Here is an 18578-nt window from a genome sequence, read left to right on the forward strand (position 1 = left end):
GGTTGCGATTTTGTGTAATCCATGCACAAAACAATGTGGAAGGAGGAGTGTAGTATGAAAGGTTAAGAATGCTGTGGTTAAATTTGGTATTATGCTATTAATCTGTCTAAGATGGAAAAGTTTTACTTTGCAGCTTACACAGTGGGAGCACATCAGTGGGATACTGGCCAGTGTTAAGATGGATTTTGCTTACAGATAAATTAGACAGTCTAGCACTTTGATACCTTGGACTTGCTAAAAGACTGCTCAGCGAATGTGCCACCTGTGACTAGAGTGTGCCAGGTATAACTGGGTGCTGAAAAAGTGTCAGTGAGGCTTAGTGTAGGCCAGTTAAGGTTTGCTGGCAATCAGGAATGGTAGGTTCCTTTCCAAAAGATGTTTGTGTTTAGTTTGAGTATTTTTTTCCTGATTGAAATGAGTGGGTTTCTTTTCTGTAGCTATGCTTGCATGGAACCAAAATGAGTAATGTTGAGAATTTAATAATGGCATTGAAAGTAGTTATCCCAGTTCTTGGATATGTGGGGCAACAAGTACACTGGAGCTGTGCATTCCTGGAAAGAAACAGATCAGGTGAATGCTTGAATTGCAGGCTGTTCTTTTCTGTGGTACTGTGCTAGAATGCAACTGAACTAATACTTGGGGAGTGGAGGTTTTGCAGCAAAATGATTAGAGAGTGAATCCAGCTGGATATGCCAGATCCCATACAGCAATTGTTCATAAATCCAGTAAGCATGGGTTTTGCTGTGTGGATGAGTCTAGCGGAAACTTGAATAACTTAGGGTAGAAATATGTAGCAGATGATGCTCCTGCATATGTTGGGGAAGGGGACATTTGATTTTATTTATTCATGGCTGTGATATTGTCATGTCAACTACAGGAATAAAACATGAAGACTTTTATCCCACAGCCTGAACCAAATGTTCAAGTAAGGATTGACAGTACTTGGTACAACCTGTTTCCTTTTTCTTGAGTTTTAAATGTGAAGAGCAACTATGCTTTACATATCTCGGGTGAAGATTTCTAAGAGGCATGTTAAATTATGTAAAGATTACATTTAATTTCAAGGCTGAATGTTCATGTGATTAATTTTTGTAATACTTTAGAGATTTTTTTTTGTTTGTTTCAAAGAAAGTAATTGATTTCTCCCCTTCCCCTTCAGCCCCCACCTAGGATAACTAATGTTGTTGGGAGTAGTAGTATTCATGGTGTAACTTGGAATGATTTTCACACTCATGTCAGTAGGAATTAGTGCAGTTTTGGTCTTAGTTCAGTACTGTCACTAGTCAGTAATCATAAACTTTTATATCTTCAAAGCATTGTACAAGCATTAATTAGGCATAGGCAGTGTTACACTGCTCAGTATAATAATGTCAGTGTTTGAACAATCCATGCTGTGGTTTGAAGTTATTGCTTTCACATGCTACAGAACTAAGAGGTAGCCCACTAAGAGGTGTAGAGGAAAATGATGTTATCTTCATGTCAGACTTCATGGAAGGGTGATTCATCTAGAGAGCAAGTAATTGGGAAAACAGACTTGTTATAAGTCATTGTCAGAGAGGAAAGCATTTATTTGTAATAGCACAGTGCTTGGGATTGCTGATTATGGGCCAGGACTTGGTTTCATTAACGTTGTGTTTAAGTTTCATTCTGTCACCTACAGAGTGAATACCCGTAGAAATCAAAGTCATTGTCCTTTTAGTTTCAGGTATGACTTTGTTTTCTCAGGCAGCCGTGTAACCCATGGAAGAGAACTAAATTTATCAGGGCAGTGGCAGTGTTAGTAATGCAAAAAATGTGTAAGTCTTCACCATCCCATCCTGCAATTCTGTATGATGAAGGAGGAATGTGAGCAACAAAGAATTGGTTTTTTTCCTACTGTAACAGCTAACTGGTACAACTTTTCATGCATAGATAATTACTTTTCAGGCAGGTGAAATTAAAAACTTAGACAGTTGCTTCTTAAATATGCACTTACATCTTCCATATTCTTTGGTGTTAATATATTCTATACCTGTGGTAATTTAATTGTCTGGGATTGCTGGGTAAGTTTTATGCAGCTAAACTCATTACCCTTAAATTATGAATAACTTGTTCTTTTCTTGTTTTCAATATGTTCTAATGTTTTGAAACTTGAAACAATCATGTTTTCATTTCTGCAAAAAATTTACAGTTTTTGAGATGTTTACAAAATTGTTTTTAAAAATATAGTTCTAAATAAAATTCAACAAAACGAAAGCTTTATAAACAAGTGAAGTTAGTTTATCTTAATATATTGTGTCATTCAAATGAAAGGGACAATTTTTGACTGAATGTGAAAAAGGTATTTATTCTGTCTTCTGCAGGATGTGAGAACAGAGGGCTAAACGGTATGTCACTGCTGTTAGTTATCTTTTCCAAAATGTTATTTTACCTATTGTAAAAGTGTTACTTGATGTTCTGAGATAAAAATCACCCCTCAAACTCTTCTCTCAGGAAAATGATGAACTAACTTCCCTTCATAGATGAAAAGGATCTAGGGCATGAATCACACAGTCCTGTGGGGAAGGGCTGTAGTAACAGACAAGCCTGGAGGAAGAGGGCATTTCATTGATTGCTTTAACTGTGTTTTTGCTTTAATCATGTGAGAAAGGTATTGAGAATTGGATGTTGCCCTAAACTAAGATCTCTAGTACTGACTGTGTTACAATAGCATATTTTAAAATTGTCTCCTTTATGAACACAGAAAAAAGCTTCTGAATGCTGAAATAGATTTTTCATATGTACATGTGTTCAGATACATTTTTGTAACCTGCCTCAGTGATGTATATATTCCAACCCAAAGGGGCGGTTTAGTCCTCAGATTCAGTTGAATTTTTCACTTCGTGCTGAAAATGGTGCATTTTTTTAGTGTGAAAAAAAGGTCATAGGAAATAGTGGCATAATAACTTCTTTTTGTGGAGTAGCTATTAGACACAAAGGTAGTAATAACACAACTGAACCCTCATATTCTGTGTATTTAATTTTCAAAAATTAATCAGCTGAGGAGATCTGGACATAAGAAGCATACCCAAGGTAGTGATAAATCCAGAGGGAAGAATCCCGGCTACTAAAAGATAGTGTGTTAGCGAGGGAAAAGAACAGTCTTAAGAAATTGTGTATATTCTTCCCTTTGCATCTCACCTTGTCTCAAAATGAAGAATATGCAAAGACAAAGGGATGTGGGGGGAAAGACTCTTACTAGGATTCAATTGGCTACTGGTTAGATTTGATCTGCCTTTTAAGTCCAAAGAGCAGGCACTGGTCTTTGAATTTATTTAAGTAGAGCTCTAAAAATGTAATGTCACAAAAACAAAATTACTTTCTAAACAAGTGATTTCTTTATTTTTGGTTTTGTTTCTTCAGTATTACTTGAAAATTTCTGCAGTTAGTCTCCAATTAGAATCTCACTTGGAACAAATAAGAATGATAAACAGAGTTGTAGTTATCTTTATTACTGTGAGAGGGAGACATAGAAAGGTAATTGACTTGTTTAGTGGGATATCTATTCTATGCAGAGCACACTGTGTTCTCATTCCCATTGTTGATTTATTTGCTGATTCCTGTTCTTTTAAAGTGATTTATAGTGGGAGGGGGAGAGTTTTCTTGAATATGTGAATTACCCTCGAGTTTCCTTCCAGACTGTGGTCCTTTGACAGTATTTTTTCATGCACCAATTAAATGTGGTATTACGCAACGTAGACATCTACTTTTTCATGAGAAAAGGAGGAACCACCGCTGATTTAAAATAAGGGAAGGACACCTGAAATGAAACCACTGACCACTGAAATGAAATCCTTTGAAGGAAGAGAAGTCAAGGAAGGTAGGACAATCAAGGGATCATTTGCCTTCTCAGTTTCAAATTAATGTAACTCATACCTTATTCAATGAAATAGGATCTCATTGATTACAGCAGGAGAGGTTGGTATTGTGTTATACTGCTTGTTCTTTCGCTTGCCAGCAGGCGGCTGTCAAGTTCAGGAAATGGGTTTCAGCGGGCTGTGTTGAAACTACTGAAACCTGTTAACTGAACCTCACAGTCTATGGTGATAATTTACGAACCAGCTTTAAATTAAAACTCCTTTAATGAGATTAACCAGTAACCCAGGATACTAATTATGTTCAATTATTATGTCAGATTTTGCACAACTGCATATATATTTGTATTTCTGATCACAATTCAAAGTCAGATGATGGTAAAATATTTTAGCAAGTCTGAAAATGGGTGGTGCTGATCCTTAGCTACACATTCATTTTTCTACAGCTTGAATTAGTGCCATGACAGACTCTCCATCTTTCAGTATTGATACAGGATGTCAATCTATACACTCTGCTTGAAAGCTGCTAGCTAATTGATGCATATAGCAGTTAATATTCAAGTCTTTGGTTATTATCTCAAAACTAATAACTTTATGCCTGTAGATAATATGGTAATTAAAAATCTTGACTGTCAGAATGCACCATAGCTATACCTAACTCTGCATATTAGATACAGCTCAGTGTTCTTTTAATGTAAAGAAATGTGCATGGATGAGGTTGGTGGGAGAATGGATAAGACATGGGTTAGGTGAACTGGAGATATTGGAAATTAAGGTAGCGAAAACATTTATGGTTATTAAGTTTTGATATAATTCTGAAAGTATGTGCAATGAAAGCAGAGGGATTCGTAGTGTTCAAGCAGTTTAATGCAAGCACTAAAGAGTTGAAAGTCATATTTTGAGATCATGATTTATGGGTATTCCATGATATTTTGTAATTGTCTAGCCTCCAGCTTGGGATAGAATTGTATGTTATCACAAGGAAATGCTGAGTTACCATGTGATGGTCTTGCTTCACTGGAAAAAAACAAATTCCTGTGAAGTAAGAGTCTGTACTTGGAATATTGCTAGTTGATGCTGATTGACACCATGTTTCCTCTGCTACATATGGCATGGAAAAATGTGCTCTTGGCTGTAGTGCAGGCAAAAGGAGTGAATAGAGGATATTTCATAAAAGCAGACAGGAAGTTCTTATTTTCCTCCTATTTATAGCTGGTGTAAGTAGTGTCCTTTCAGTTCTGTTAACCGATCACTGGTAATGTCTTTCTGTTTTGCTTGCTGAGACGAGAGAAGAAGAAGAAACATACCTTTTTTTCCTGCTATATAAAATGCATTTCAGTACAGATTGGAAAAGGGGGGGGGGGGGTACAGTTCTTCCTACAAAAATTTAGACATAGGAGAAAAATTAGAATTAGGTCGCCCTAAGAAGTGACTGAGGCTGCACTAATAAGTGCAGTTTTCCTTCTGTCTTGAAGCAGGGGTGGTGTGGTCCAACTAATACAGTTTTTTGCTGATTTTCTGCTTTTAAAAAAATAAATCAGTACTCGGAGTAAAACTGTAAGTTTATTTTGCCTAGTAGTTGAAATAGGAACCCAATGGAAGTAGGCCTCTAGTCAGATGCACAGCTACAAACTCTTTGCATACTGCTGTTATGGTTAAATAACCAGCCTCTGGGAGACGACAAAGTCTGTGAAGAACTCAGCACAAGTTGAAGTGTCAAGACCTATTCTTTTGTCCCAAAGTACTTCCTGAGCTGTACAGTAATGATTACCCACTCACCACATGGAGGCATTATGAACATCAGTATTTTCAAAAATTGGAGCACTTAGAGTGCTGGTGATGGGGGAAATACATGTGTAAAGGGGGTGGGAGCTAAATTCTTTTGTTTTTGAAGCAAAAAGAGATAATACTTCTGGTTTTTGCAACACTTCATTTTCTTTGTGGAATAAAAATCCAATTTCAATATGACAAAGACACTGCTGGCTAGCAGAGAAAAGGATTAATGGCACCTCCCACTGAGAAAGAGATATTTGGAAGTAATTTGTTTGGTCCTGCTGATTTTTGTGGCAATAAAAAGCTAAGCTGCTTCTCTCTTTAGAAAGTGTGCCCACAGGGAGTGCCAGACAGCTTTTCTGCTACTCCAGATTAATCATGCAAATTGTTGTTCTGCCAAGATAATATCCTTAGGTACACTTGTAAACTCAAGTAGATTCTGTTGAGAAGTGAATGGAATGAACAAAATACATAACTATTATAATAACTGGAATGATGTGGATTCAGTCTAAAAATAAAATCAGGCAGTTTTCTTATAAAGCCTGCATTAATTAGTCAATGATGGGGAAAATATCTAGATATAACAGTAAATTTTCTAAGCTAAAAATAAGTTGTCATCATCTTCTAGAAAATGCTAATGGTTTATGAGGATACTAGAACAATGCAATTTATCACAAAGACTTTGCTGCATGTAAAAAATATTTAAATATGTCTTTAATGTATTCTTGAGTGAGACTTTTTAATTTTTTTTTTTCACCTAAGACTGGTGTTTTTAAGGATGTGACTAGAAGAATAAAAATCTGTAGGGTACTATTTGTTTAATTACTTCTAGGCCTAGGGCCAGCTGCAATCCCTGATAACAGAAACCATGTCAAAATTCTAAATGATTAATTGTAACATTTCCAGCAGAGATGCAGTAGACTCTTCCCTTCATCTTACAGCTAGGTCATTTCATATCCTGAACTGCTAAACTGAAGAAGAGCATAGCTCAGTGTGTATGTATGTGTATATATATATATGGGAATCTCCTACAGCAAGAGTGTACTATAGCAGGAAAAGGGCCTTATGATGACTGTGATGTCAGACTTCTTGTGAATCTGAAATGGTGTTAATGCTGCTAAGACTTCTATTTTTAATGAGTTAAATTTTATTTGATCACATGGTCTTATTTAATATATTGTGAATTCCAGGTTCTGTGATAACTTATCTAAGTGCTTTTTGTCTTTTAACTAACTTAGAATCAATTACCTTTGTGGTTTATTGTTGTAAGGAGCTATGATCTTCTCTTTACTGATGAAGGGGTGGCTCCTAGTTTAAGTAAAGCTGAAATGCACATCTTCGTATATGTACCTGATACATATATATATATTTGGGTTTTTTGATGAAGTTGAAAGCAAACTAAAAATCATAAACCAGCCTTGAAACAGCTGTGCCCATATTTAATTTCAAACACTAATAAGCCACTGAAATCTGTTGGCAAGAAATAGGCCTTGCACTTGATTTTTTTGGTATCCTGTAATATGAAAACTATATAAAAGAGATTATGAAGGTTTTTATTCTGTATCATACAGACTTTAAGACTTACGTTCTTTTTTTTATGTTTTAAAATAATAATACGCCCAGATTAGATTAAGAAATACTGCATTTCCAGGAATATTGGAAGCAATCATTGTTCCATTTTCTTATAGTGTATATATGTTGTCCAACTCTCCCTAATCTGTTTCATTTACTTTTCCTGAAGAAGCAACAGCTATCCGGCGTATCTCAGATAATTGTGAACTGTATCCTTTGAGTCAGATTTTGTGCTAATTCTCCAGGGGTGTTTCTGCACTGCACAATGAAGGGCCACGATCTGAGCTGGTTGTGAACGAACTGATGCAGCTATGCTGCTCATGCTTCCATGCAGAAACATTAGGCTGGGTCCCAGAAACAGTATGTTAATGTGTACGGCTTCTGGCCTAACCAGCCTTACTTCCCAAGTCTAATTGTTAACCTCTGAACATGAATAATTAGCCAGACGACTGCAGTAGTGCTCTAATGCAACAATACGCTTTCCTGTTTTGGTGCTAGCTTGATCCAAGCCTGTTCAGTACTATCTTTTGATTGCTCCTCTTTATACTGTACATATGCTCTTAAAAGGTAGGTATGGCCCAGAGGCTGCTGTGATAACACCTATCCTATTTTACACAGTATTTCAGAGCAGTCTCTCAACCTCTTCTAGAGGTTGTGAAGTTACCCAGAATCTCTGCAACATCATCCAGCTCCTGACGCTTGCTTTACCCTGGGGCTTGTTAAGATGTTTTTTGAAGAGAGCTGCATGGAAAGAAGGAATCCTGTTTGTCCTGGGAAGACCTCTCATTAGCTAGAATTAGGCTTTTTAAGCATTACTGAGAAGCGAAGTATTGTATTCATGTACCTATGATATAGGCTGCAGTCTCCTTCTTCTAAAATGGTTAGAGATGACCATAAAATACTCAATTTTGTTATATTGTTCTGAATTGAAAACAAATCCTGACATGTAGAGAATGTTGGCCTTGCACATTTTGCAGAAATAGGAGTAATTAGTTAATTCTTAAATTAGAGGTAAGTAAAAGAACCTGAGGGTTCAGGTAGCAATCAACCAACCACAAATATAAATATATATATATATAAAGAAAAAATTACACACTGAAACTCTCTTGATGTATGCTTCGTGCAATCGAAGGCCAGTATTTCAAATTTGAGTGCCAAGTGCCTGACTTTCAAAGTTTCTGAATCCATAAATCTAGAATTTAGGATCCATTTTCCAGTAGATTCATTTTCAATACTCCATTGGGACTTCTAAGGTTGAAAATTTCAACTCGGAAGTTATTTTTTAGGGTTGTTAGATGTCTCAACTGAAACAATTGGAAAGATGAGTTTTCCTGAAATGATCAGAAAGTAAAAAATCCTGGTTCTCCTGAAGCCAGCAGCAAATTTCTAATTCACTTAAATGGTCAGGACTCTCACTTCCGGTGTTAAAGGCTCAGTGTACATTTGTTTCTCAAAATTATGCTGGCATCCAAAACCAAAGGTGCCCAGATCGTTGGGTACATTTATAAACCTTGGTTAGGACACAGTAGAATATGGATTAATGTGCGATCGATTTTGAACTCCCTCTTTTTAAAAATTATTACATATGCTGCAAGTTACAGTATAGGTATTAATTTAAAATAAAAAGCATATAAAATGGCTAAATTCTTTTTAATTTTTACTTAATGATGATTTGAACCAGGTTATCCAATTATATCATCCGATTATATGTTTTGAAGAATTGTATAAAGGTGGGTGGTGAACTGGCAGCTAAGCAAAATGTTGATTGAAGTTTACAGCATTTAATGGAAATTATTCTTTCCTAATCCTGAAAGGCATGTTAATTCAAATATATATTTATTAATTATTTTTACCATTAATTTATTTCTGCTTCAGTACTAGAATCCTCAACATGTATTCTGCGTGGTATTTTCAGTAATGCATGCAATCTAGAGTTAATAATGTGTCAGTTCAACTGAAGTGTGCCCAAGTGTGGAATTTAATCTTAAGAGTCTAAAATTTGGAGGTTCAATGACCACCAGCTTGCTAAAACATACACATAGGCCACCGCAGCATGTGACGTATTTATTCATTTTGTGGATCCCCACAGACCCAAATGCATTTCTTGCGTAATGTGACTAAATATTTCACTCCAGAAATGAAGTTGGTGATCTGGTGATCACTTGCTTATTTTGATAAATTCCGATGTTAATATTATTTGAATACAGTAATTTCATATCCACCTAGAACAACCTGCATTTTCCTTTCATATGGAAAGTGGGACTAAACTGAAATTAAGCACGATGCAAAGGAACATTACCTGAAAGGTGACTTGGAAATGAAAAAATGGATTTAAGTCGTTTTTAGTGAAAACTAAATCATAAACTTTAAGTTTCATGGTCTAGAGACTGAAGACAGCAGTATTTTCACTGAGTTTTTGTTGCAGCCTATAAAAATGATTAAGTAAAAATGAGAGAAAAAACAAGAAATTGATGCCTTGAGAGGGGGACTTCAGGTGGCTTTCTGAGCCTTTGCTGTTAGTAGCTTCGTAACAGACACTTTGGTGGAAAAAAATAATCCTTTGACAAGGATTTAACATCCTTCCTTTTCCAGTTGTTGAGGAAACTCCCTGTTATAGTCATTCAACGATATGATTCATCGAACTACTCCATCACATGCCTCGCATTTCCTAGCTTCTCCATTTAGGATTTACTTACACACCTGTGGGGTTTAAAAAAAAAAAAAAAAAAAAAGCCTTCCTTGTTTCTTTCTCTTTTTTGCCACCGTGCCAGGTGCGGCGGGTGCGCCTCCCGCCTCTCCCGGGCGTGAGTCAGCGCTTTCCCGGGGGGAGGTGAGGAGGCCTCGCAGCCGGGCGGGATACAAAGACCCGGGGCCTCGTTGCCGCCTCCCGCCAGGCGCCCCCTCCTCCTCGTTCATGAGTAACGGGGACTGCGCCGCGCCGGGACCCCCCGCCGACCCACGGCCGTGGGAGGCTCCGGGGTGCGCGTGGCGCCTCGGGAGCGGCGGCCTCACCCCGTCCCGTCCCCCCGCTGCCGCCTCAGCCGGGCCCGCCCCTCTCCCAGTCTCCTTCGCGGCTGCGCCCCCCCCTCCCCGAGCCAGGCGGAGCCGGAGCTGGGAGCGACGTCGTTCCTTGCCGCCGCCTCTCCCCAGTGACCGAGGGCACCGGCGCTCCCCGGCGGGACCCCGTCTCCGGCCGACGCCCGACGCCTCCTCCCCGCCGTCGCCTCTGCTGGAGCCGGCGCTGCCCGCGAAGCAGCCATGAGCTGGGGCACGGAGCTGTGGGTGAGTCCCGGCTCGCCTCTCATTGTGTCTGGGATTCGGCGCCTTCCCTTGTCTGCGGCGGCTTCCCCGGGGGAGGCGCCGAGCGGCCGGGGCCGAGGCGGTCGCCGAGGCGCTTTGTTCGGCGCTGGGGCGGCGGGCACCGGGCGGGGGAGGTTGGCGGGGGGCGGGGGGGGTCGAGATGCGGGGGGCGGCGTAAGGGCTGGGGAGGGGGCGGCGGGTCGGGGAGCGCCTCGTCCGGGGTGCGGGCGCGCGCGCGCGCGCGGCCATGGCGCGGGCCGGCCGGGGGCGGGGGGTGGGCGCGCGCCGCCTCGCCCTCCGCCGTTCGCCCGGTAACGGCCGCGGCCGGTCGCGCTCCTTTGTGCGCGCCCCCCGCCTTCCTCCCCGGGCAGAGGAGGGCAGGGCGCTCGGTGCGAGGCGGCGGGGGCCGGCGGCGTGCTTGGGGGTGGCGTGGGGCGGGGTCCCGGCGCGGCTCGGGCTGGGGCCGGGGCCGCGGCCCGCTCCGGGTCCCCTCTGGGCGGCGGGGCCGGGCGGGCGCAGCGCTGCTGCTCTCCCGAAAACCGCCGGGCTGCTGTGACGAGAGGAGCGTTTTGAGCTGTCGCCCCTAATTGGAAGCAGCTATTGTATAGCTTTGTCTCTAAAGGCAACCCAGAGCATTGGCTAATACTGTATTGTATTTCTTTTTTTTAAAAAATACGAAGAATTGGCAGCAAGGAGACAGACAGTGTCTGTGGGCCTGTGGCTGCGCTGCGTTAGATCTTTTCTTCAACCTCCCCTCCTCCTCTGAAGGGTTTTTGGCAGTGCCAAGGGCAATAAAGAAGGGGCTTCTCCCGAGGGAATCTGCCGGAGTGAAGCACAGTGATTGCCTGCTCGCAGGCAGTTATGGGATGTTTTATTTTCTCTTGTCGGATTTCCTAATGTTGCTGCTATAACTGGAGCTGACACTGATCGTGGGAAAGCTTAACCAAAAAAAAAAAAAAAAGTACCAGGGAAGGTTTAACGTCGTCCCCGTTTTAAATGCTGCCTGCCCTTCGTGTATTTGCTTTTAAAGGCTGTGAAGCACAGACAAAGCTCAGAAAAAATAAATTGTAGAGGGCTAAACATTGCAGCTTGAAGTCTGTTCAGGAACTCTTAACTTGGACCTATCGTTTACTTTTTTTCTTTTTTTTTTTTTTTTTTTTCATTTGTAGTTGAATTAAATTCCTTTATCAGTAGTTTCTAGTACAAGGCTATTGGTCTCTAGAGGAGCAAAGATCTGCTCGGCAGCGAGACAACTAGTTCTCCGAGTGAGGTGGGGAGCCAAAGGCAGGCTGTGGCACTGCGGTCACAGTGTGTGGGCGGGGTATAGGAGTTGGGCCAGTGAAGCTCCTGAAGCCACCTGAGTAAGTCGTGTCCGGCTATGCAAAATGAAGATGTAATAGCATTGCATCGAGTGTACTACATGGAGAAGCCTGATTTAAAGATATTTAGGGGTTACTTTAGTGTTTTGTACAGTACCTTGTACTTAACTAGTATTTATAGGCATGATGAGAATTCAGATAAAATACACTTGTGAAGTACTGACAGCACTGCTGTAACAACTGAAATATAAAGCTGTTGTAATATTAACAGTAAGTAGTAAGTAAAAAGCATGAATTATATTGGCAGCACAAGTGTGTCTTTGTGGTTCATGCTTGTATATACTTAAAATCAGAGGTTGGAGGTCAGTGTTTTGGAAGAGTGGGGTTTTGAATTTTAGGAGAGCACTGAATATTCTTCTGGAAGCACTGAAGTATGTATCACTTCAGAAAACAGTTTTAGCTTACTCATTTCTGTTCATTTTGGCAACCTCTTAATCTTACTTTCTTTGTTCAGCTTGTAAATAACAGTTAAGGTTTTGTAGTCTATCTTGTGTTCAGTTCTGTAAGAAAGTGTTTATCTTCCTTATGTGTTTAGGAAATATATACAAAAAGGTGGATTTTGACTTCAGAGTTTCTTTTAATGACAGGCATTCCATTCACAGTGTCATGAACCTAGATGAATTTTATCTTAAAGCTCCTATATGGTTTTTTCCCCAAGTCATCAATTATTATGTTAATTTGAAGATACAATGCCAGAATTTTAAGCTAAAACTTACTGCAACACTTTTATTTCAGCAGAACTTAATATATTTTTTGCTTGATAACAGGAGATACCTGTAACTCTACACTAATGAGGCAACTTCATGCATAAAATGGTCTGTTTGTAACTAATACAACTAGCTTCTGATAATACTTTAAAATGTACCTTTTAAATGTTTTGTTGTTGTTGAATCTAATACTTTTAAAAAATATCTATTAGGGTTATAAAGCAAACTGTTTTCTTAGTTGGAAAAACATTCAGTGCTTCTACTGACTGAAAAGAATACTGAACCTTTAATTGTTTAACAACTTGTGTTGGGCAAATAAAGTACTTTTTTTTTTTTTTTTTAATCTGGCACAAAATTAAATTCATTAAAAATTAGCTTTAATCTAGATTAAAATCACAAGGAAAACCAGTATTTGTGGAGCTTCAAAAATAGGGCTCTGAACAAGGAGTAAATAAACTATCAGAAGTGTTGTGTTCTACTATAGCTTTTCCCTGTTGCTAGCATCAGTGCAGCTCCTGAAGGCCACCCAGGCTGCCCCGGGTTTGCTCATGGCAGCAGGGCACTGGCAGCTCCTGATGTTGAGTGCTAAGAGTCTCCAGCTGCAGAACTGTTCTGCACAGGTTTTCTGGAGACCTTGATGAGCCTGAACCTCTCCCTCATTAGTGCTTGCACCTGTGGTCATAAAAGTGGAATTTTTCAGCATTAAGACTGGTATCTAGATGATAGTTTTTCAGAACATTTACAAATACGTATGTAGGCTTTGCTGATTCACTGAGGCAAGTTTGATTTTTTTTTATCAGGTGTTTTAATGTCTCCTTAACCCTGCCTTCTAAAATTGTATCTCTTCATGCTGATTATTGGTGTTTTATGCTGATTCATAGTTCTGATTTTTTTTTCTTGGAGTTTTATGCTGTTTCTGATAAAGTAAAAAGTGTACATGGATGAATTTAGAGACAAATAAGGAGCCAGAATAAAAATTAGGGGATTAGGAAAGCAACTCATGTCTGGTATTTATGTGGTACTTATTTAATATGGCTGCTCTGGTATTGAAATGATGCATATGCTAATTAAATGGTTATATCAGGGACATGACAAGGGAAAGGTTTTCTTTGATGGGCTAGTATTTTCTAGTTCTTTAAATTCTGTAGCTGCTATTTCTGTTTCTGGATTATGGGGTTTTTTTTCAAGCAACTATCTTTATAAGTACACTAATGTTCTCTGAAGTGAGTGTGCATTGGCCTAAACATATCTTGAGTAGGCTGAAGTAGTTAATGGCACTTTGTGCTTTTCACTATGTCTTGGCTAAGCATGCTCCCTGTTGTGTTTGCTTTGATAGCATTGTATGAAATAATGTGAATTAATAATAGTAAAATAAATGTTGATTCATTTAAGCCGTCCTGTCATTGGAACTGTTTCATTCTATGTTTTTTATGCTGTGTGAAATATGTTCCTCTTCTGTGCTTTTTTATCACAACAATTGTGATCAATTTTGAAAGTATTATTCCACAAATAGTTTTATTCTCATCAGTGCATTTGTCTTTGTGGTCACTCTGCAGCATATTCCTTATGGTATGTCCACACAAAAACTAAGATACTTCAGTGAGCTGCCTTGGATGATAATATTCTCTTAATGGTTAGAGCAGAGTAGTGAGAACTGAGAAGTCTAGTCTCCTGTAATCCAGTTGAAATTATATTTTCTGAGAATTTGACTGTTGTGTGCTAAATTTTCCAAGCTGTAATATTTAACTTTTTCCTAGGTAATATTTCTAAATCAATAATCATCTGATGAAAGGAGTCACATAACCATGAAGTAGCATTGTGACACTTCTTTTTAACACAGTTTTTTTTAATTCGGTGTGCTTGCGTTCACCTCATGAGCAGTAAGAGCATTTACACGTTGAAGTCCTAGGCAGACTTGCATACTTGCTTTATAAGGTGTCCCTGTCTGACTGTCAAACTGTGCTGCAGTGTCCCAGGGCAAGAATAGATGAATGGAACTAAAATTGTTTTTTTAGTAACTTTAAATATTTGGAAATAAAAATGATGGATTCTGGTATGTTAAAGAATCTACTCAGCATGAGCATCTGTTCAGTGTGTATGTTTCTGTACATCTGGAGTTCTTTTTGTGATGGGCAAGAAGTGTACAAATAACATGAACATAGAATATTTAACAAAATGTATCTGGTTATTGTTGTCTTGGGTTTTTGTGCGGTTAAATTGAATATGTAGTGCATTTGCTTTGATGCTAAAGGCTCACTGAGCTTTGGAGACTGGAGGATGGTTGATAATGAAGTTCCTGGCTTAATGAGTGGAAACAAGTGAAACTGATTGGCACTCTGAAGTGGCTTCCTTGGAAATTAATTAAAGAGTTTTTACTGTCTCTTTAAAAAAATCAGGAAGGATGTTTTTCAGCTTTTGATACACGTTCTGGCTTTCGAACCTCTGTGAACCCCTTAATAGCAGTTGGCAGAAAAAGAGTTTGAATACCATGTCAGAACATTTTCAGTCTGTAAAACCAGTCTAGCCATCTGTTTCTCACCTCTTGATAAATATTTAAAGCAGAAATTTTGCTGAGGGCTTTTGTGCTAAGATTCCATGATTAAAAAAAAAAAAGGCTGTAGAAGATTTAATGATACTATTGTTGTGAGCTTCTTAGGGCCAGCAGCACACCATCTTTTATAATTAAGAAACCACTGGAACTGTGCAATACCATTTTAGAAATGAGTTGTGTTGGACCAAAGGAAGATCAAAGTATATTTCGTGATGTGCTCTTTTTAATCTTTCCTTAAACTAAATTTATTCTGTACCTAAACCTGAGTTTTGTTTACAAAAACATTAATTCTCAGTTGCATCAGTAGTTTTTCAAAAGCTGTTAAAAATTTTCTTATGCTTTCAATGCCTGCTTCAGGCATTGTTTCCTTCTTGTTTCAAAATCGTATATTCCCTTTTTGTAGAAGATGATAAATTGTATGGTGATGTTGTCTAATCTTAAAAGTTTCCAAGTTTAATTATATGTAAAACATCCACAGAATGTAAGTATGAAAAAAATTTTTTTCAAAGCAGTTTGAAACTGAGAAGCTTTTTTCTACAATTAATATGACTCTGGTTATGTGGTCATTAGCATTGTTAATGCAAGTAAATTGGGTTTTTTTAAACAGTTACAAAAACATTGAAAGTAATTTTAAATATCAAGCCATATCCCATGTGGAAGTTCTTCTGTGCTTTTGAATTTTAATCTTTCATAAACTTCTTTTCCACGTGCTAATGTATACTGTGTTAAAGGCAATATTCTATTAAATACATAGATGTTTGCGAGATGAGACCTGGATGTATTTTTCCCAGATTTCTCCTTCAACTTAACCCAAGGATTGCAAGCAGTACTTTGTATGGATTCTCTTTTCATTCAGTGTTCTTGCTATTGTGGTCTGCAAATATGTGCAAGGAATGTGTCTTGTGGCTAAAGTATGAAATTACAGTTTTCAGATGCATGGGATGGCCATACATTTCCTCTGTCATGGGTAAGATGCTGGATAAAATGCTTAACCTCTGTGAGGTTACAGTCTTTCACAAGGAGTATTGTGCAGTTTATCTCATCCTTGTGAAGACCTGCGAGATTTCCAAATAGAAAGTTATGTAAGGATCAAGTATTTGATTATTGAATGTGTAGTTACTTCAGGCACCAGAATGAAAACAATTGCATTAAGTTTTAGTTAGAAATAATGTTTGTCTGTATTTTTTCCAGCAATTGTCTGGTTCATAAACATCTGACCTTTTTACTGATTTTTCCAGGAAGGGGTGAGTCATTGTCTTGAGACTTTTATCAGTTTGGTTTTGATGTTGAACAGAATTTAATTCAAGAATACATACATGTTTGTGCCCTTGAGTATCTGTTGAGAAAGTATTTTTTCAGTTTTGAAAACTGTTTATCACCTGTTACCTATTAAAATGTCATCTGTTTTTATTTATGGCCCCACTTGTGTATGTACTTTGGAAATGTATGTGCTCTTTAAGGAAGTTTGTACAAACATACTTTACTAATCTGGAAATGCTAAATGCTGGAAAAATATTTCTGTCTCTTTAGAAATGTGTGTAGTATCCTTGTTCATAGTTCAAAATGTGAGAGTTGCCTATATCAAGATTCTAAATGCTACAGCTGGCAGTTTGATTTCCTGAGTGAGAATAGCAGGAGGTTGTTTGAGATGCAAGATATTTTATCTCAACCAAGCAGAGAATTTCTTTAAAGAGTGTATCTGTCAAAATAATGATCCTTTGGAACAGCAAATCCATCAAAACTTGGGATGGACAAAAGCATGAGTAGGGAAAAGTCTGTTGTCAATGTGTTCAGACTTCTGTTCTTGGTGAGGGGCGTCCAAGTAGGTATAATTTGTGCTTTCAACAGTTTGCGAGTAAATACTGTAAGACAGAAGGTTTGTGTTAATGCTTGAGTAGAGTTGTCACTGATGCTATAGACTTGCTGAAATAAGTCTAAAATGTGTAAAAGTTCATTTGTTGTATTTAAATTAGTTCTTGTACAGGATTGATCTGGGTGAGATCCTTTATTATTAATACAGTAGTTAAATACTTCAGTCGTTATATTTGCAGACCAGTTTTTTAGCATGCTTGATAAAGCCAGTAATTGGGTAACATCGTTTTTTTTGTGGGTTGGGTTTTTTTTTATGGAGGGGAAGTTCTTTAACACATTTCAGATTAAATTTTTGTTGTTCATAGCACACATGTGCATACTTTTTCAGCAACTTGAATACTTTTTGGTAGAAAAAGAATTCCCCAAAGTCTTGATATGTTCAGCTTTTTCCTTGTGTTGGTGAACAAATTGTTCAGTGAAAGCTGAAATTCCAGTTAGCTTGTTTCATTTTGCCCCTAGTGAGTTTACGTACCCCAGTCCCAGTGCTCTCTTGGCAGAAAGTTTAGAGGTTTGTCTTCAGATGCATGTCAGTGCTTCAGCTGGATGGGAGGAGAAGGGAAAAAAAAGGTATTATACTAATGAAAACCTTCTGGTTTTCATTAAAATGTGGACCCTCTACACTGAGTTAGTTTATGGAATTATCTACAACAAATTTGTTAGTCTGAGTTGCTGGTTTTTCTCAACTGCAAGTTCTAGCTTAAGAGGAGAGTGGCAGTAGTATTGTATTTCCTGCAAAGTGACAAGAACAAGAAAGGGCTTAGTTTCACCTGTACTTACTTTTGTTAATTTCAGTCATGTTGACATTTGAAATACATGTGAGATTCATGAATAGCTTTTCCTTGATTTTTTTTCTTTAGTCAGAACCCTGCTTCTGCTTTGTCATTTACAATAAAAAGGGCATTAGACTGCTAAAACTGCTTTCTGGCATTGTGGTTTGTACGTTTGTACATCTTTCAGAGGAGAAGTGCAGTCTTACAGTGAACTAAAAAGCTAATATTGCAAGGCCTGAATTTGTCTTGGGTTTTACTGTGGAACTCTTGTGTGGTCTTGGGCAAGTAAACTTACTATTTCTCTCTGTTCGTTGGGTTGTAAAATTGGAATGAAGTTTGGGGTTTTTTTAAAATCAAATTAATATTCTAATAATACCTTCATTTGTAGAATACTTCAATGTTCTTTAATGCGTAAGTGCAAAGCAATATATTGTTTTGAAATGGTAGAAGCAAAACACAAAAAGCAACAAATTCTAATAACTTGGCCCCATTCTCTTTGATCAGACTGTCTATTTGAAGTAACCATTTAAACTTTTCACTTGAATGGGTAAAATCTGCTGTGTACTAACAAGAAAGTTCACCATTTTATCATAGTATGTACTCATGGTAATGCTTAGACTTAGAAAGTATTTATTCAGAAGACAGGTACCATGCAAATCACTTCTTATTGGCTGATACACAAGAAATAGTACAACATGCTTTTTTGTAGTTCCATATTAAGTAAACAATATTTTTTCAGCATTGTGCAATGAAATGACATCCACTTGATTTGAGTTTGGAGTGTTATTTAAGCACTGAAGAACTCCTGAAATATGACAGCA

At 38.4% G+C, this 18578-nt stretch overlaps 1 protein-coding gene across 3 annotated transcripts in view; it reads left to right on the plus strand.

Moving 5' to 3' along the window:
* The first annotated feature begins 10277 nt into the window (after positions 1 to 10277).
* The window catches only part of FNBP1L (formin binding protein 1 like), a 56697-nt gene continuing 48396 nt past the window's right edge, over positions 10278 to 18578 (plus strand). For all 3 annotated transcript variants that reach the window (XM_074832521.1, XM_074832518.1, XM_074832520.1), the window contains exon 1: positions 10278 to 10460. In XM_074832521.1, the coding sequence (XP_074688622.1) occupies positions 10437 to 10460 (24 nt within the window). In that variant the 5' untranslated portion in view covers positions 10278 to 10436. The remainder of the gene's footprint in view (positions 10461 to 18578) is intronic.

The sequence above is a fragment of the Strix aluco genome, chromosome 8 (assembly GCF_031877795.1).
Source record: "Strix aluco isolate bStrAlu1 chromosome 8, bStrAlu1.hap1, whole genome shotgun sequence".
Taxonomy (NCBI): Eukaryota; Metazoa; Chordata; class Aves; order Strigiformes; family Strigidae; genus Strix; species Strix aluco.